The sequence below is a fragment of the Gadus morhua genome, chromosome 20 (assembly GCF_902167405.1).
Source record: "Gadus morhua chromosome 20, gadMor3.0, whole genome shotgun sequence".
NCBI lineage: Eukaryota > Metazoa > Chordata > Actinopteri > Gadiformes > Gadidae > Gadus > Gadus morhua.
The window spans coordinates 5065165-5085709 of NC_044067.1; the positions used below are offsets into that span (position 1 = coordinate 5065165).

At 50.0% G+C, this 20545-nt stretch overlaps 1 protein-coding gene across 4 annotated transcripts in view; it reads left to right on the top strand.

Annotated features, from left to right (window-relative positions):
- The window catches only part of LOC115533321 (protein TANC1), a 134566-nt gene that overhangs the window by 92385 nt on the left and 21636 nt on the right, over window positions 1–20545 (top strand). For 2 of the 4 annotated variants that reach the window (XM_030343774.1, XM_030343775.1), the window contains exons 8-13: window positions 3723–3845; window positions 5689–5970; window positions 6825–7033; window positions 14201–14432; window positions 16112–16278; window positions 18312–18919. In XM_030343774.1, the coding sequence (XP_030199634.1) occupies window positions 3723–3845; window positions 5689–5970; window positions 6825–7033; window positions 14201–14432; window positions 16112–16278; window positions 18312–18919 (1621 nt within the window). The remainder of the gene's footprint in view (window positions 1–3722; window positions 3846–5688; window positions 5971–6824; window positions 7034–14200; window positions 14433–16111; window positions 16279–18311; window positions 18920–20545) is intronic. The other 2 variants (XM_030343776.1, XM_030343777.1) reach the window with 2 other exon arrangements.

The window sequence follows — 20545 nt, forward strand, 5'->3', positions numbered from 1 at the left end:
CGGTAAAGCAGGCAGGAAGAGAGGCGTGGTCAGGCTCTTGGAGCGGAGGCATTAGATCCCCCCCCGCCACTCCATCACGGGAGACACAGAACAGAAGAATTCAAAGGGCAGACCTGCCAAAGAGGAAGAAAGAAATATTTTCACCAGAACACAATGTGTCACGTGTGCAGCTTCAAAGTCACGCAAGCTGCGAGGTATCATATTAAAGCAGTATCTGGGAGACGGCGAGCTGGGAGAATACAGAGGGATTGACTGGCGAGGAGAGAGAGAGAGGTGGAGAGAAGTAGAGAGAGGTAGGGGAGGGGATGGGGAGAGAGGTAGATAGGATGGGGGAGAATAGTGGGGGAGTGGGGAGAGAGGGGTAAGGAGGATGGTGAGAGGATGGGGGGAATAGAGGGGGGAGGGGAGAGAGGTAGAGAGTATAGAGGTAGAAGGGAGAGGAGGGGGAGAGAGGGGGGGGGGGGGGGAGATGACATGGAAGCACCCTGTGGGGAAGCTTTGGAATAAACGTGGTTTGTGAAAGAAGCGAGTAAGATCCCTCAAAGTGTTTGCATGTTGTGTTTTGGAAGTTGCTGCTGCAGGGGGAAGGCGTTGTGAAGAGAGAAATGCTGCCTATCTAAGGCTCCAGTGAGTGATCTGTATCCGTAGCATTGATCTCAAAGGGTCCCTCTTGGCTGTCTGACGCGCAGCAGTGACCTTTTAGGTTATGCACAGTAACACATTTGTTTCAGAAAGTTTTCCGAATCTGAAGTTGAGTCTGAGAAATGCCTTGTTGCATAGAGTTATTCGTGGAGGAATCTTTTTTGTCTTTCTCCCCGAATGTCTGAATCGAGCACTATGAATAAAACTGAATAACTGCATGTGATTCATGTTTTAAGTCATAATTTCCTCTCAGTCTGAAACACTCTCTCACGCCCCCTCTGCTCATAACGAGGAACCACATGAAGCCCAACACATAGCATGGAGACACTCTGTCTGTCGGCCTGTCTGTCCCTCCCTTATCCATCTGTCTCTCTTAATCCCTCTCTCTTTTACTCTCTCACTCTCTCTCATCTTCTCTCTCAACCTCTCTCTCTTATCTCTCCCTGTCCCTCTCTCTCTCTCCCTCTTTTCATCCATCTGTCTCTTTCTCCCTTCATCTCCATCTCACTCTGACTCTCTCTCATTCTCTCTCTCTCTCTCTCCCTCGGTCCGTCTCTCTCCCTCTCTCCCTCATCTCAGAGGGAGTATCATTGATTTCTGCTTTCTGGCCGCCCATGCAGCTAACTGCCGCTCCAAAGACACCACATTCTCTCCCTTTTCCATTTTCCTTTTCCCTCTGCCTCTCTTCAATCCGCAGCAAGCTTTCCAAAATGTATGTGTGTGTCTGGGTCTGTGTGTGTTTCTGCGGTTATGTGTTTGTGTGTGTGTGTGTTTCTATCTGTGTGCGGCTGTGTGAGTGTGTGGGTGTGGGTGCACTATCTGTATGTGTGTGTGTGTGTGTGTGTGTGTGTGCGTGTGTGTGTGTGCGTGTGTGTGTGTGTGTGTGTGGCTGTGGGTTGGTGTGGGTGTGGGTAAGCTATCTGTTAGTAGCTGTGTTTGTGAGTGTGTGTCTGTCTCCGCGCGCGCGTGTGTGTGTGTCTGTCTGTGTGTGTGTGTGTGTGTGTGGGTGTGTGTGTGTCTGTCTATGTGTGTGTGTGTGTGTGTGTGTGTGTGTGTGTGTGTGTGTGTCTGTCTATGTGTGTGCATGTGTGTGTGAGTGCCTTCATGTAGATGTGTTGGATGTGTCAGCAGCAGGCCAGTGAGCCGTCAGACCCCAGGTGATGCTGCCAGTGGGCCTCATGGCTGGAGAACCAGGGCCCCCCCCCCCACTGAGCCTGTTCAGCACTGGGGGGCACTCAGCACAGATCCAGATCCAGCACCCTAACCCCTGCCGGGCTGTCTGTGTGCCTGCATCTCTGCCTGCCTACCTGCCTAACCTCTCTGCCTGCCAGCCTACCTCTCTGCCTGTCTGCCTGCCTAACCTCTCTGCCTGCCTACCTGTCTGTCTTCCTGCCTGCGTCCCCTGTCCTCCATACCGGGAGATCAGGCAGGGGGGGTCTGTACAACAGCTGCCGGCCACGGGGCTCCGGTCCTGGGCCTGAGCTGCTGGGCTCAGCCCCTGGTGCTAAGAGGACACGAGGATGATGGGGGCTTGTTCTGGAGTGCTCTGCACCTGGGCTGAGTGTGTGAGTGCGAGTGTGCGTGTGTGTTTATAAGTAGGGGAGTTTATTTTTGTGTCGATGGTGGGGATGGGGAAGGTAGGAGGAAGAGGAGGAGAGGGATGGGGGAAGAGAAAGGAAGAAGCACCCTCGACGGCTCGGCTGAGCACAAAGTGTAAAGGCGTGTTTATTCTCCTCTTCATCAGGGAGAGCTGGTCTCCATGGTGATGGTATTGTTGTCTCCCTATGTACCTCTAGACACCTCTATGAACTTCTTTATACGGCTATATGCTTTTACATTCCTCTCTATATCTCTAAATACACCTCTTTATACCTCTCTACATCTCTTTTTATACCTCTAAATACCTATATATACCTTTTTCTATATATCTCGCTATACCTCTCTATATACCTCTCTATACCTCTATTTATCTCTCTATACCCCTATATATACCTCTTTATGCCTTTTTCTATCCATCTATAAATGCCTCTCTGTGTATACCTCTATATATACCTCTCTATACTTCTCTATTAACCTCTCTTTACCTCTCTATATACCTCTTTCTGTACCTAGGCTCTACACCTCTTTCTATCCATCTCTATATGCCTCTCTCTGTATACCTCTATACATTCCTCGCTATACCTCTCTATATACCTCTATACCTCTTTCTCTACCTCCATAAACCTTTTTCCATCCATCTCTATGTGCCTCTCTCTGTATACATCTTGAATGCTGTTTTACTGTGTCTTACTGATGAATTCTAGCCTTGTTCCCTGCTTATTTAGAGGGTTATTACGTGGCCTGTTTTTCTGTTTGCCTTTAAAATAACACCACTTCAATACTAAGCAGTCGGCGGCTTGATTCTAACTAATAATTTCACGGCTCCAAACCGACGGAGCAAACTGAAAATACTCATAACTTAGGTTCTGCTTTGTCTTCACAGGTGGTTTCTTAAATCAAGGCTTTCATTGACGTTTTAGGATTACTAAGTATTATAAGAAACCAATGTTCTCGTCTGGCCACCTGATTGTCTTAGTTGACGAGGAATCAGTCGTTTTATTTGTATCTGTGTCTATTCTAGGCCCGAACAAAATGCCAAAGCTCGTAAGAATCGCATCACCTCTGGTCTTACGATGTCGTCTGTCTGCATGGAGGGGCTGTGATGGTCATTCTGCTGGTTTGGGTGGTGCTGCCATCTATACTACATAATATCGCTATTTATCTTCTGCTCAACCAATGACTCCGAATCCGTTCCTCACTCTTTGTCCTTAATATCTACGATAGAGTTTTATATGCGAAATCGCTGACGTGTGTTGTCAAAACACGTGTCATTAAGGACTAGGAAGGGGTCAGGCGTTTGGCACAAGGACACCGTCAGGTTAGGCTGTGGACATTGAGGATGAAACCCGTAACACCACGATACCATCCCCCCACCCATCCTCATGCTCTCTCTCTCTCTCTCTCTCTCTCTCTCTCTCTCTCTCTCTCTCTCTCTCTCTCTCTCTCTCTCTCTCTCTCTCTCTCTCTCTCTCTCTCTCCAGCCACCAGCTCCACCAAACTGGAGGACCTGAACTTCCTGGACGAGCAGCGCAACGCCCCCTTGCGGACCTCCATCCGCCTGCCCTGGCACAACACAGGGGGGCGCCCCCCCCAGGACGCCAAAGGTAGCCCCTCGTTTACATAACGCCTTTCTGTGTTGACGAGCAACGCCGGAGCCGCGAGGAGCTAGCTGTGCAGTGCGCGTGTGCGGCTGTGTTGCACTCTAATTGCGGGTGATCGGTTCCCAGCCGAATCGCGGCGTCTCGAATCGGTGTCGATTTTTTTTTTCCGGTTGTAATTTTGTTGTGTCCGTCCCGCCTTTTACAATCTCAGCTCCGGGGAAATTGTGTTTAGCGGAGACAGGTAGAGGGAGGCGGCAGCATCGCGACCACAGGGTGACGAGCTGGACTGGAAGGATAAACTAGCCCCTGGTTTATCTGCTCACATACAGCTGGAGAACCGTTCTCGCCCCCCACCCAGACTAGATCCAATCCCATTCGCAGCCGTTATAACGTTTCCAATAAAGAAGAAACTAACTCTGCAATTACTTTGAATTTAGTTATTTAGTAATAATCTGTGTAAAATTACATTTGAAAAATACAATCGTGCCTAATGCTCTCTTAAGTAGTTTCTACAAGCCTCCGGGCCCACTGAGGGGAATCCCACAGAGTCGCCGCCGAATGGGAACATGAATAATTAAATGTAAACGCATTAGGAACTCAAACACTTTAACCCTATTCGTTCCTCCCGGCTCGTCGAGGAGGCTAGGTTGTCAGCATGGTGTTAGCAGGGTGTTAGCATGGTCTAAGTCTTCCCCCGGGGATGTAAACAAGACTAAGCTCAAGTTATCCTCAGCAGTATTTTTTCCCTCTATTTTAATAGTAAGCAGACGTTTTTGTTTTGGTACAAAAGTCTGCATTTCGCATCCCATGGAATTATATAAATGAATAAGTGGAAAGAGTCGAATCAGTTACGGGTTAATAGGGCATGAGTTGGACACAAGTTGGTTTAATGAAGGGGAGAGTTCTCCATCCAAACCATGTACTTCACTTTGTTTGAATCCACACTTTGATGATTTTCTATAATTCTGGTCCACAGCATGTATCTACTAGAACAATACACGGCCCAGTGTATGGACTGACCCAGGAATGTGTCAGTCTGGAATATGATCTTATTTGATGCTTTTACACAGAAAAAGTCTTCAATTTAATTGCTTTTATTGTTTGTGTGTTATTTATTGACTGTTTATAAGATAGTTTATATTAGTACTGACATGTCCACCATTGCCGGTAAAAAGCAGAAAAGAATCCACCCCAGGAATGATGTATTCCCATCACTGTGTGGAAGAATAGCAAATAAACAATCCTATCATCCAAACGGGAACATTCAGTATGAACAGCACGTCTGGGTGAACCCGCTCAATGAATGAAAGAACCTCCCAACAATCAGACAAGGCAATATGTTCCACAGATGATACTATTTCCCATTGAAGTAAAGTCCCGTTTAAAAACAAAATGTTTTCGGGATTACCAGTTTAATCAGCCGAGACAACCTTATAACCCCTTTTGGTTTCTGCTCGTCTCTCCCCCTTCGAAATGCAATCAAGCAAACGATCAGCTGAGCAGCCCTGGCATTGTGACAAGAAAGAGAATACGTACAAAAAAAGAAAGAAAAAAGGAGGCAAGCTTGGGTTTGTCTAGACACAGCTTCAAAGTTCCTAGCCCGAGGGCTGTCTAGTGTTGTGTACTTATTGCATCATCTCGTCGGCGGGCTCTTTTCGTCAGAAAACAGGTGAAACGCGGAGCTCTGAACGACGCGGGGGAGAAGACTAATAACGCGCCTTCGTTAGAGAGCCGGGGAGACTTATTCCAATCCGTATACATGTCAATGACGTCTTCAGTGTTCTGACATGTCGAGACGCATCAGTCGCCGGCAGTGTGTCATCGACGCCCTCTGATGTTCCCGCAGTCCGCCTGGCGCCCTATAAGCCCGCCGACATCATGCTGAAGCCGCTGCTGTTCGAGGTGCCCAGCATCACCATGGACTCTGTGTTCGTGGGCCGCGACTGGCTGTTCCAGCGGCTGGAGGACCTCCTGAAGGCCGGGGGCGCATCGGAGGGCCGTGGCGCCGTGGTGGTCGGCAGCGTGGGCTACGGCAAGACGGCCATCGTCTCGCGCCTGGTGGCGCTGAGCTGCCACGGGGGACGCATGAGACAGATCGCCTCCAACAGCCCCTCGGCCTCACCCAAGAGTACGCTCTCTCCCTCTCTCGCTCTCTCTTTCTCTTTATGTCTCTCTTTCTGTCTCTCTTTCTCTCTCTCTTTCTGTTTTCTCTATCTATCTCTCTTTCGTTCTGTCTTGCTCTCTCTCCCTCTCTCTCTTTCTTTTTCTCTTTCACCCTTTCTGTCTTTCTCTCCTATCTCTCTATCTCTTTCTGTGTCTCTCTCTTTCTCTTTCTCTCTTTCTGTCTTTCTCTCTCGCCCTCTCTCTCTCTCTCTCTCCCTCCCTTTGTCTCTCTCTCTCTCTCTCTCTCTCTCTCTCTCTCTCTCTCTCTCTCTCTCTCTCTTTCCCTCTCTTTCCCTCTCTCTCTATCTCTTTCTGTGTCTCTCTCTCTCTCTCTCTCTCTCTCTCTCTCTCTCTCTCTCTCTCTCTCTCTCTCTCTCTCTCTCTCGCCCTCTCTCTCGCCCTCTCTCTCTAGATCTCTCTCTATATCTCTCTCTTTCTCTCTCTCTCCCCCTCATCAAATATAAGTATGAATCATAAAAATGTTCTGCCTCGTTATTGTTACCCATCTATGGTATCACTTCACTACGAACGCGCCTGTTAATATTTAACATAATGCTGAGGGACTGTAAGAAATAACACCTCATTCATCCGAGCGGGGGAAAGTGCATTAAGAGCAACGCGGTGAGTAAAAGGTGCCCCCCTATCTGGGTCACCTGATGCTAGTCATCTGCTCCTCACTCTCCCCCCTCCACGAGCTCCCTCTCACAGTTCCTCCTCTCATCAGTGCCGGGTTCCCCCCCGGGATGAACAGCCTGAGGAGAGGAGCTCACCAGCCACGCGCTGCTTATCCACGTCTCCATCTCTCTGTCTGCCTCTTAGGCGGAGGAGGAGGAGGAGGAGGAGGAGGAGGAGGAGGTGGAGGAGACGCCGGCCCCGGCACCGAGCTCCCCCTCAGCCAGCCGCCACAGCCCACCCCCCCGCCCAGCGCGACCAACACCCTGAGGAACCCCGCCGGCGCCACCAGCTGCCCCGGGACCCCCGAGGTCCAGAGACACAAGGAGGAGGCCGTCAAACGCCTGGCCGCCAAGGTACGACCCTCTCGCTGGAGGAAGAGCGTAAAGAAGCCTCAAATTGGTCCTGGGGAAAGCCGGACAGCCGTAAACATGAGGAGTCTAATTAGATGACGGTTGTTTCGCGGCATGGTTCCATTCACATGGCCCTTAACCCCCTGCTTCGAGTCTCGTCTAGCAACACTATCCTCAGCAGTCGGAAGTCTTGTTTAAAACTGAGCAGACCGTATTCGTCCTATTGACCCGGTAGACTCTGGCTCGTCAGTTACAGGATGGGGGTGGCAGGCCTCTGTCAGCCTCACCATCTTGTGGGGATAAAGTATTGTTTTTTTTTTTTACTATCGCTCACAGTCATTTCCCTCCATCGTGCACGTCCAAACCTCTCAAATCCGCGTCCATAAGCCGGTACCGCAGCTGTTTCCACCAGCCCCTCCCCCTCCCCCCCAACCCTCCACCTCACACATCAGCGCTGTGTTCTCGGTATCGATGAGATGCATTGCAGGCTGGGACACCTGGCGCGGTGATTCATGGACGTTTGTGTCCATTCCTCTTGCCTGAGTGGTGTGAGTTGTGGGCGAGCATAGAGAGATTCAATCAAACAACCTCCTCGAGTAGGACTCTCAAAACGATGTTTCGTTTTGTATGACTGGTGCTTGTGTATGTATTGTTCTGTGTGCCGTGTTGTCCTGTATTTCTTCTTGTTGTGTGTGTCTTGTTGTGTTTGTCTTGTCGTTGTGAATGTCTTGTTGTTGTGTATGTTTTTTTGTGTATGTCTCGTTCTGTGTGTGTTGTTCTCTCTGTTTAGTTGCTGTGTGTGTCTTGTTCTTCCGTGAGTCTGGTTCTGTGTGTCTTGGTCTGTATGTCTCTGTATATCTGGTTGGATGCATGTGTCTGCTATAGTGGTTGAACTGGCCCCCATTGAAGTAGTGGGCGGGCTGTACTGGGGTCAGGACAGTGTAGTGCTCAGGGCTTAGACTCCCAGCCCAATGCTCTGGCTTTAAACCCCAATTGTCCACAATCGACCTCAAAGCATCCTTGAGCAAGATGCCTCACTCCTTAATTATCTCAAATTAATTAATTCAAGCCTCTGCCAAAAGGCTGAATAGTGTCTAGAGAGATGAGATAAACATTTAATATTTGTTTATTCCATTCTCGAGTGTGCTACTCTGGCCCAGTCCCTCTCTCTCCTCTCCTTCAGTCAGAACCTCTCTCTCCTGTCCTTCTGGATCCTTCCCCTCAGTCCCATACTGCGATACATTATCATCTCCTTCCCTTCAGTCAGTCTCTTTCCCTCTCTTGTCTTTCAGTCCCATACTGTGATAGATTATCATCTAGTTCCTTCAGTCCCATACTGTGGTACATTATCATCTAGTTCCTTCAGTCCCATACTGTGATACATTATCATCTAGTTCCTTCAGTCCCATACTGTGGTACATTATCATCTCCTTCCTTCAGTCCCATACTGTGGTACATTATCATCTCCTTCCCTTCAGTCAGTCTCTTTCTCTCTCGGCTGTCCTTCAGCCCAACAGCGTTCCCTCACAGCGAGGCGAATCACTCTCCACGCAGGGCCAAGAATCCCGTGAGACCCTTCTCTTTGTTGCCAAGGTAACGGCGCCACAGAAAGACCTCAGCCAGAGTCATTTGTTCAGTATTTCAATCAATATGGAGCATAAAGTGTAGTCATAACCTGTGACGCCAGCACCACGCACTCCTTTTCTCACCTGTTCTCTTTCTCCGGCTTTGCTTTTCTCTCCCCATTATCGTTTTCGGCGACCGCTGAGCACATGTCTAACAAGGTGCTGCTAATTGTTGAATTAGCAGCTTTAGAAAGTTCCGGTTGCTCGGGTTTAGGATCTCCTTGTGCGGTTCCCTGTGGCGCATCATTTGAACATTTGTTTTGCTGTGTGTTGATTACAACCCTTTCTGTCTTAAAAATCCCAACCTGAAAAAGTTCTGCTAAAAAGGGGCTTTGTAGTGAGCTACCGTTTGCTAGCGACGGTATTTTTTTGTGAAAGAAAATGTCATCCAACTGATACATGTCATAGCTCAGCGGCAGATAGGGTGTCAATTTAAGTGCTCCTATTATTATGGACATGAGCCAGCGATAAATCTGAATAAAAATGGGGAAATTATAGTCCTTGTTAGTCTTCTTTTGATACGCCTGGTTTCGAAGAAAGTTATAATTAACTGTAGCATAGCATCGCAAGCTCTTGTACACATTCGTCTGGGAATGAAAGGATCCTTGGTTGAACCTGCTCGTCTCTGTCTCTGTAAACCGTTTTGTTCAGCAGTGCGATGGCTCACCGCGATGGCTCTCTGCGACTGCTCGCTTCTCAACAGCGAAATGGTGCGCGCGACAAAACACAGGCTGTATCCGCCACTGGAGAACGCTTGAGTTTATGTGGCAGACGGGGGGGGGGGGCTCTCTCTGCCACCCAAGCGCGTCTAAACATCTCTGAAAACCAAGCAGCATCCCTTAAGCCAATTATTTGCGCAGAAGTCCCTGCCGTGGGCTATCTCCCAGGTCTCTGTGATGTGTGAATAACTGATGTTCCACCGAGCGCCTCTTGTCAAACGTAAAGGAGACGGCGGCCTCTCCTCACCGCCGCTATGAAATGAACCCCCAGAGACGTTCCGCACGCCGAGTGGAGTGCGGTATGTTCGGAAGCTGCTATTCCGCTGCTGTTGAGCACCGAGTAACTTCACAGACATCTGAATCCAGAGTGGCTGTTCTTTGTTTTAGTTCTGGATACATGTCGTTAATGAGAAGGTCGGGCGTAGTGGGTCTCCGTGACACAGACGACCGCAGACGCTTCGGGTCAGAACCCAGGGCCGTGCGGCTTCGGAGACACACACACGAGTGTGGAGGATTCCACACTCGTGTGTTGATCATGGAGTCCTCACGGCTCGATGACGGCCGCGCGGTCGTGCCCTCTGTACAGGACGTCACTGTGAAGTTAGTGACGTCCCAGTAAAGCCAGTTACCTTACTTAAAGGTGACATATTATACCACCAGGTGGAGGGTGATTAGCCGTTACAGGCCGTTTTGAAAATCGGCCTCTTCGTACATCTTAGGTGGCCGTGGCCACCGAGATGACGTGGTGGACGGATGACGGGTAGTGCAGCCATGTTTATCCAGCACATATCTAGGTGGACACGCCCACTTGTGATGTCAGAAGAGGCATATTCTCAAAACGGCGTGTAACAGCTAATCACCCTCCACCTGGTGGGATAATATGTCACCTTTAAGTGACCTTACTTAAGGCCCCTGTGTTATCAAGCCTAACTGTGTTAAGGTGCCAAATGAGGACACGTTCAGATGACAGAACATGTTGTGCTCGAGACCAGTGTTCCTCGAACCATGCATCGGGCACAGCACTGTGTGGCTGGGCAGCAGGCCAGCCCATGGACGTATTACATTATGGACTGTTCTAACCCACGCATCGCGTTGCGTGATCTGGGCGCTAAACGCTGATCCATCAGACCACGGTATTTTGCAGTCAACAAATCCCGTTAGAAATCACTCTGAAAACTGATTGAACCACCCACAACTCATTGAACACTGACACCCCCTTCATTTTGACATTTAATGGGCTGTAGGTACAATTTACAATTTTAGGGCTCTTATCCGAGCGTAATTTGTTTGAAATGCCAGAGCAATCCATCAGCCATTAGTTAGGGAAATGTAACTCTGCCTCAGTACGAGACAATTTTGATTTCTGACTCCTCCCGGGTGGTCACTGCTATGTCCAATCAGAGCATCGCCACCCTGATTGGATCAGATAATCCATCTTGCCTTCCAATCACAGGTTCGTGAAACACAACACTTCTCAGTGGGGGAGAAACGTAGGGAGGGCGGGCGCAGAGGGGGAGAGGAAGTTTTTTCGGTCGTTTGGTTTCTAAATGTTGCTCTCTTCTTCTCTTCTCCTGCTCTCCTCACAACTCGAGTGCTGCAGTGCTGCAGCTGCAATGTGAATCTAGCTGTTCGGGTTCTGTGTGTTCAGGGTTATTTAGGTAGAACTAAGTGGCCCCCAGATGCTAAGGTTTAAACACTACTGGACTCCGGATAAACAGTTTGAGAAAGGCCGGTCTAAACAACATCTAGTAAGGAAGACTGAATTCAAATGATGCTAATGTCCAGCATTACTTGGACATAGCCGGTAGCCACTGCCTGCACTTTCTCTTGTTACTCCTGTGTCTTTCACTTTCAGGTGATGTCATGACAGCCCAGCGACTCATAGCGGTTTACAAGGACAAACATGTCTCCAGTGAAGGGGAAGCATTGTGTTAGTGAATCATAAAAATTCCGCACATGCTTTTGTTAAACTTATCATGAAATGGTTATGACCACTCCCAATTGATCAAATTCATTGCAAGTTTTGTCATATTTTTCCTGCTCCGTCCTGCTGCTACTGGAATGGGGTATTTGAATATTATATCGATGCAGAAAAAGCTTTCCAATGAAAGTAGTGTCAAGGACCGAGGGATTCAGAAGTCTCTCCCAGCTAATGTAAAAGCACAGCAATGGCTAAGCCTCTATTTTTTTCTCAATTGTCCTAACTGAGTTCTTTATCTGGTATTATCCTTCCCCACCTACACACTGTGAACCATGTCTTCAATGCCATCGTATATGCAAGAGAACAAGGTTGCAGCGGATCAAGTTATTTTTTAAGATTCATTAGACGCAGTGGTTTTTATACTACTTACAAATACTGGTCAAAGAAAATACCAAATAGAACTGAGAGAGTGAGATGGAGAGTTGTAGAGAAGAGAGCAAGATTTAGAGAACAAAGTATCTGCATTAAAGCTGGGGTAGGTAAGACTCTCTTATAATATTCCGCATAATAGAGCAGATTCAGAGAAGAAACCTCTCCCTCTCTGCTTCTCCCTCCATCTCTGCTCTCTCTCTCCCTCCCTACGTTTTTCCTCCATTTACAAGTGCTGCAATTCACTCACCTGTTGTTGACACGCAAGGTGGATCCCGAACCAAAATGGGAAGAGATGCCCTGATTGGTCAGAAATGAAGAGGCCCGGTGTCAAATCCTTGGTCTCCTTATAAAGGCAGGCACAGTTTTCCAAGACAGATAAACTTACAGTCTTTCACTTAATAATAGCAGGCGGATGGCCTTGGCATTTCTTAGGAATTACACTGAAATAATAGCTCTTAGATCTTACCTACAGCACCTTTAAGTTACAGTACCAAAAGGTCACAATGAGTAATCAGTGAAAAAATATTGTAAAAGATATTGTACCACACAAGATGTGTGGTACAAGGGGACACCTGTCTGGCTGTGTCGACGTGAGGTGACCCCACGCCCTACGCCGATGGAGCACCATGTTGACCTGCTGGTCACCTGCTGGTCACCTGCTGCTCCTTCTGCTGCTGCCGCTGTTAGCCCTGGAACGGTGTCAGCTCCTGCAGGTGGAATGTAATTAGAACAGAGTCCACCCTCCCTGTGGAAACCCCTCCTCCTCCTCCACTTCCAGCTTCTTCCTCTCCCTCCTCCTCCTTCTCCTCCTCTTTCTCTCCCTCTTCCTCCTTCTCCCCCTGTTCCTCCTACTCATCCTCCAGCCTCCTTCTCTTTCTTCTCCTCCTTCTATCCCCCCTTCTTCTCCTCCTCTTCCTCCTATTCCTTGTTCAGCCTCCTCTTCTTCCTCCTGCTCCTCCTCCTCCTTCTCTCCCTCCTCCTCTTCCTCCTCCCCTCTCTTCCCCTCCTCACCAAGGTCTATCATTTTCCTCCTCTTATTCCATCTCACATCAGTTCCTTACACCCCCCCCTTCTCCACCTACTCCTCCCGCCCTCCTCTTCCTCCTCCTCCTTACCCTTGTCCTTTCCCTTTGTCTCCCCCTCCTCCTCCTCCCCCTCCTCCTCCTCCTCCTCCTCCACCCCTCCTCCTCCTCCTCCCACCTCTGAATCAGACGTCCGTGAAGCCGGGTTGCAGCAGCTGCTCCCTCAGGGGCATCCGGCTTTCAGAGCGCCTGCCTTGGGGACGGCAGGCTGCTCTCCCACCCTAGGTTATTTAAGGTCTGCGCAGAGAGGGAGAGAGAGAGGGAGAGAGGGAGAGAGAGAGAGAGAGAGAGAGAGGGAGAGAGAGAGAGAGAGAGAGAGAGAGAGAGAGAGAGAGATAGAGAGAGGGGGTTTGATATAGATAATAGAGAAAGGGGTAGGGGGGCCGAGCAGAGCTTTGAGACAGAAGATTCCTCACATGGTTGTTGAGGTGAAATGGGTTCTGCTGGGTTCCTTTCTTCCTCCACAAACGAGGCCGTCTCCCATTTGATGTTGTGCTCTGTAGCGAAGAAGAAGGAGAAGGAGGGCAGAGGGGCTTAGTTTGTTCTTTGTTTAGTGTGTGTACCCGCCGACTGCATCATATCAAACACAGATAAGGCGCTGTGCTATTGGCCTCTGTAATGCTTTGAGGTCCCACCATCACACACACACTCTTGTCAAGGTTTCGCATCGCTTCATCTGTGTAGGTTTGATGCAAATAATTGAAGGGATAGTGGAGTTGAGGGAGTAGATTCTCATCCTTTATCTATAGGTCTTGGCCCTGGCAACCGATTACTCTAGTTGATACACAGGTGTACAGGTGTGATTCAGCTGCAGTGTGTACAATGTAAGGGTTTATATGGATTATATGAACCCTTGAAGACCCACCTGTATGGCGTATTGGATGTCCCTGCATCCAAGATGCCTGAACCCTACTTGCTCATGAATCATGTACACTACAGGTCACTCTGTGTAAAGGAGCCTTCTGAACTGACTTGACGTTGACTCTACTTTGCATTCTTTTGAAATACGTTACATAATGATTCAGTACGGTGAGCCTTACCCGTGACCTTTCCTCTGACCTTACCCCTGACCTTCCCCCTGACCTTTCCCCTGACCTTTACTCTCACTTTTCCCCTGCCTTCACCCTTGACCTCTCCTTTGACCTGACCCCTGTTCTTTCTCCTGACCTTCCCCCTGACCTTATCCCTGACCTTTCCTCTGACCTGACCTCTGACCTTTCCCCTGACCTGGCGCCTGACCTCTGACCTTTCCCCTGACCTTTCCCCTAACCTGGCGCCTGACCTCTGACCTTTCCCCTTACCTTTCATCCGACCTTACCCCCTGATCTTTGACCTTTCCCCTAAACCTCTCCCCTAATCCTTCCCCCTCCTCCCCCCCCCCCTTTGTCCAGGTGGTGGCCTACCACTACTGCCAGGCGGACAACACCTACACCTGCCTGGTGCCGGAGTTCGTCCACAGCGTGGCCGCGCTGCTGTGCCGCGCCCACCAGCTGGCGGCGTACCGCGAGCTGCTGCTGAAGGAGCCCCAGCTTCAGAGCATGCTCAGCCTGCGCTCCTGCGTCCAGGACCCGCAGGCCGCCTTCCGGAGGGGGGTGCTGGAGCCGCTGTCCGCCCTCCGCAGAGGTAAACCCCCTCCCGCGGTTCAAGCCAGCCCCCCCCGTTAGAGCTCAACGGTTCGGGGGAATGATGGAGTTGTGATTATTTCGACCGATGTTGTGATTGCGGATTAAAGTTCCTTATGTTCTGTGTTATTCACCATGCAGGCAAGTAATCACTCTATAGTATGACCGACGCAACATTGGAAGCAGTCAACGTATGAACTGCTTTCCTTCAGGCCGACCCCCCTGCCCCTCCTAGCCCATACACCCCCTTCTCCGTAGATCGGATACGGTTATGTTTTGAATCTTTCGATTTTTTAGAAGTCCAGAAATGTTTCATATATCTTGTATATTTTTTATATTTCTTATATATTTATATATTCAGCGTTCCGTGCAAGAGCTGCAGACAGTGGAACAACTTTATAAACAAACCCTTGTCGCGGGTTTTGAACAAGCGTTTAGCAGACCGATTTGAGCTTTGATAAAGTGTGAGAGGTCAGTATTCCAGTGTTCATGTTAAGCCTACGCTCTTGTCCCTGGCGAGCGAGGATCTCAGGGTTCCTGAGTACACAGTTATGCTCCGACTGAATTTATGCGTTCGTATCTGAGCATGAGTCATGATACTCAATAGCTCTATTCTCCTGAGGGAAACGGCAGTTTATTTCCTTCTGTAAAACAAGATCCAATCACATTGATTACAAATGCTTCTACCCAAAGAACCGGAAATACAGCTTATCGGCGGGATTTCAAAAGTATGAATGCTGAATGATAATGAGGTATAGGGAACGGAAAATATATTGACCAAAGAATTTGCTGCCGGCGAACTGAAATATCCTCTAGGATGTGCCTTCGAGATCACAGGAAACTCAATTCACTTCTCTGCACACACGATCAATAAGGCCCAAATTGACTGGACGTAGAGGGGGGGGATATGTCCGTTGGCCTTGCGGGCTCGTCCGCCCGCCCCTAGCGTTCGATAGATCCACAAAAAACGTGACGTGTTGCCCGGGATGACGCAGTACACATCTCTCAAACAGCCTCGCCCTCCACACCAGCATACCGATGACAGCCAATCAGATCTCTCGGAGGAAGCACTCCCCATAAAGGCAACTGGACCTTGAGTCGTTCGTATCTTCCAATAGCTGTAGAGAGATTCGACCGGATTGCAGAACTCGGATAACTGCGGCGGAAAGTGTCCGTGTGGTTCTTGGTTGAGGTTTAAATGTACTGTGATGAGTTTTAATGAGGAGCGCTAGGAGCTCACGGGGCGTGGCGGAGGCTGCGGTACCGACCGACTGCTGTAAAGTGGGGCAGGTCCCCACAGCACCGCGGCAGAGGTGGCTGTGGAGGGAGAAGCTTCCGGCGGCTTCATAACGGCCCGCTGCACAGCAGCTACAGGGCTCTCCTGGTTCATTGTGATTTCATTGCCATCGGATCAGGAAACGATGCAAGTGCCCAGCTACTCTTCTAGCTGCGTTCACCGGGGATTGAATGGTCCCTACAATATAATAACAATTACCTCCACTTCCTTTGTGGAATTGATTCAGAGGACTTGGACACAGACTGGGCCAAACACTAATGTTACTGTCTGTGTGTGCGTTTGCTTGCGTGTGTGCGTTCGCATGTTTGTGTGTGTGCTTGTGTGTGTGTGTGTGTGTGCGTGTATGTGTGTGTGCGTGCGTGCGTGCGTGTGTGTGTCCCCAGAGAGGAGGATTCCCGAGGAGGACCACATCATCCTGATCGACGGACTTAACGAGGCCGAGTTCCACAAGCCCGACTACGGGGACACCATCGCCTCCTTCATCACTAAGATCATGACCAAGTTCCCCTCCTGGCTGAAGGTGGTGGTCACTGTTCGGGTCAGCCTGCAGGTAGGCGGCGTTCGGTTTCTTGGTCCGTCTCCCTGATCGTCGCCCTTCTCTCATAGTCCTGTATCAGGGGAATGAGAGGGAACGAATGCACCGGGGTTGGCTTAGCTCAGGAGGTAGAGCAGTTGTCTTGTAACCGAAAGGTCGCTTGTTCGATCCCCAGCTCCTCCTAGTTGAGTGTTGAGGTGTCCCTGAGGATATAAGCGGCTGCTAATTGCCCTAGTTGAAAACAGGAGTTATTTTCCATCACCCCGTTACGACGATGATCATGCGGTCAGAGACGACGTGTGATATGCATTTTCCACGCCGCTACGTTACACCCTGACTGACATCAGGCCCCCGGCACATCCACACGGGAGGAAAAAGCCGGTTCAGATCCAGTTACGCCTGGTGCTCTCCCGCGACGATTTGACATTTACATTTAGGGCATTTAGCAGACGCTTTTATCCAAAGCATTTTACTTAAGAAGTAGGAGGACAGGTTCTTAACCAGAAGCCCCAGGATGGATCGCGACCCGGGGGGATGACAGCCTAAGATCCCCCCCCTCCCGCGGTTCCCTGAGCGGACTGGTTAGCGGGGCTCTGACTGACGTGGGAGGTCGTACAGTCCCGTCAGGAACGTGTGAGAGAGAGAGACAGAGACAGAGAGAGACAGGGCCTGTCCCCGGACCTGACAGGCCTGTGGAGCCACGAGGCTACGAGCCCCCCTGCTACGTCGCCGCCTACGCCCCCCCCTGGCTGGCGTTGAGGCTCCTGGAGCCTGGGTGTAGCGTGAAGGCTTTACTGACAGCTACAACTCTTGGCGGTCGGCTTGACACGAGCACGGCGTTAATGCTGTCGCGGCGGGGGGATGCTGACCGGAGGGCGCGGGCAGACGGAGCGGAGCGCGGCGGTTTGACTTGGAAAAACAGCCAGGGAGGTTTCTGAGTTCCTCCTCTGTTCTTTGTGGAACCGTTGTCAAGCCGTCAGCTGAGGCGATGCATTGTGTCGGTGCCACGCACGGTTTTTCCGACTTTATTTGCATGTTTTTAATTAGTACTGCTGGCAAGATGCACCGTTGAAAGGCCCCTTTTTCTCTGGTATTTTGTTTGGGTGTTTTTTTCCTTTTTGCGCGAAGGCTGTATTTATTTCAACAGGAAGAGGTTTCTCGTCAAGGCTCTCTGTCGGGGGAATGCGTGCGCTCTCACTCTCGTCAGTTGATGGGGTTGAATGCTAAACCCTGAAAAAACAAAAGAATAAACCAAACTTTTCCATTACGCCGCCCGCGGCCTGGCCATGAGACCGGGGGAGAGTGAGGCAGGAGTGTGAGGGGTGGTGGGGGATCACTGCCTTCACCGCGGAGAACGGATCTACCCGCAGATAAAGAGTTCATCGTAATGACTTCGGCTTCCCTGAGACTAATACCAGACCTCATCGTGAGGTGTTGCCAACACCTTGGCCTTATTGTGGATTACGTATCAGGAGCTGTGTTTGTGGGTGCATCTGTGCGTGTGTGTGTGTGTATGTGTGTGTATGTGTGTGTGTGTGTGTGTGTGTGTGTCTACCTACCTGCTGGGTGTTGTCAGGAGAAAGATGATGAGAGCAGGGTGTCTATCTCACTGAGGCGATGTTGCTTCAGTCCTTGGAGAGAATGGTCTCGGGGGGGATTAAGGTGTTTTATGTTATTTCTTTCTCCCCCAGGAGGGAAATTGAAGAGTAGGATTAGGTGCTGGCCCCGGTCTGTCCATTAGAAACCCCAACCCCCTCCACCCCCTAGGGTTTGGGGATTTTGAGTTTTCTGGTCACCACTGCATCCATCTCAGCAGCAGCTTTCTGCTCCGGGTTGATAGCTCCGTCAACACAGCGTGGTCCGTCCCCCCCCCCCCCCCGCTGCCAGCTGACCTTCCAGCAGTCACTCAGCAGCAAAAAATCAGTGTTTCCTCCAGACAGACCTCCCGCTGTGCGCAGCGCCGTCGGCTTTCAAATGGGTTCCAGCGCCGGACACGAAGCCCCCGCCATACACACCTCGCAACGTGGTTCTCCTTTATCTCCCGACAGGACATCACCAGCCCCCTGCCCTTCCCCAAGATCTCCCTGGACGACGTGCAGGACAACCCCGAGATCAACGGCGACCTCAACGCCTACATCCAGTACCGCGTGCACGGCAGCCGCGACATCATGAACAACATCAGCCTGAACGGCAAGGCGGACCCCCTGGTGGTCAGCAAGCTGAGCGGCCACCTGGGCGCCCGCAGCCAGGGCTCCTACCTGTACCTGAAGCTCACCCTGGACCTGTTCCAGCGGGGCCACCTGGTCATCAAGAGCTCGGGCTACAAGGTGGTGCCGGTGTCGCTGGCCGAGCTGTACCAGCTGCAGTGCAACATGAAGTTCATGACCAACTCGGCGTTCGAGCGCTCGCTGCCCGTGCTCAACGTGGCGCTGGCGTCGCTGCACCCCATGACGGACGAGCAGCTGTTCCACGCGGTGAACGGCGGCAGCGTGCGCGGCGAGCTGCCCTGGGAAGACTTCCAGCAGCGCATGGAGCTGCTGGCCTGCTTCCTGATCAAGCGGCGGGACAAGACGCGCATGTTCTGCCACCCGTCCTTCAGGGAGTGGCTGGTGTGGCGGGCGGACGGCGAAAGCACCGACTTCCTCTGTGACCCCAGGTACGTTTGAAACCGTCACTAGCTTCTACTGACTGACTACATGAACTACATGAAGTACTACTGACTACCACTCGCTGTACCAGGTCCGTTTTAGAACCGAACTAGTTACTACTGAATAACTACATGAACTACCACTGACTATCCCTCTGGTTTAAGCTGTGTAAAAGCGTCTACAATGTGTTCAAAGTGTGTTTGAATGGGACCCTAGTGTTACTCAATAGAACCATTTCCTTGCCAGAGTAATGCCCAGGCGTACGTCAAGCCCTTATACACAATTCAGTATTTTCAGCACATTGCTGATGAGAGACGATCTGTTTGGATCACACACACACACACACACACACACAGACACACTGTTAATGTGATCATTAAAAAGACATACGATACATTTATGTACATATGAACTCAATGAAGCCGATTTCCCCATCTGGACAGCACGAGGTAAATGGAGTCGGCTAGTCATAACATTGTAATATTAATGGATGTCATCTGAGAGGACTTGCATCTGCCAAAAAAAGAAAGTCAATGTTTGCCAGGAGACGGTTGTGGACCGGCAGTGCACAGTACACCTCCTCCTCCTTCCTGCGTCAGTCTGTAAATAACATCAGCTCAAACTCAACACACAAACACAACAGCTTAGCTCACTGTTTCTGTAGCCAGTAAAACATTCCAGGGTCCCCCAGCTCGATTTGCTCCTTCCCAGAAGGAAGAACTTTAGTGTACATTTATCCGACGAATTACTTATCTTTTTTCTACTTTTCAAACTCGCCTGCGATGGTTTTTTAAAACTTGTACCGGAGCGTTTAGGGCGGCCGATCTCGTGTCCCCAGGGAGCTCTGCTGAGAGTCCGATAGCAGGATTTATGCTTACATCCAGGAACAGCCGTTGACTTGCAATCTTTCTTCTGTCTGCGGTTCGCCTTTAAACGTACATCGGCGGCAGCAGGTAGCGTGACCAGACATCCTGTCAACTTTGCTCTACAGACCCAAGATCCATCTGGATGGTGTGTGTGTGTGAGTCTGTGTGTCTGTGTGTGTCTGCGTCTGACTGTGTGTACGTGAGTGTGTGTGTGTGTGTAAGAGGGACTGCGCTCATGCACTTCTGTTTGCGCTTGCATTAACAGCTCTGTTTGGTGTTAGCTTAATGGAATAGCTTCAGGGAGAAGCTGAAAGTCCAAAAGTCCAAAGAGTGGAGGTTCAAGCAGACTTTATTGAATCAGTCACACTGAGATGGAGATCTCCTTATCAAGAGAGACCTGAGTACAGAATGGATTAACGACACATCAGACAAACAATACCAAATGCATAATATCAATAGATAATTACAATAATAGAATAGATAATAGAATAACATCAAAATAATAATAGTAATGTATTAATAAAGCAGCTAAAACACTACTCAAATCGCACTCAAATCCCACTGCAATCTGCAGTCCTTCTCAGATCACTGTTAGTTAGAGCTACTTGCAGCAGCGGCCGGTCACAAGTTACAAATTGGTCTCCGAGTTATGGTTAACGAACGCGATCCGCAATGTGAATTTGAACAAGCGATCAGCGTGTTCTCTGGGGGGGGTAGATGATCCGGATCAAGTCGGCAGACCCCTGTTATTCCTCTCCTGCCCTCGCT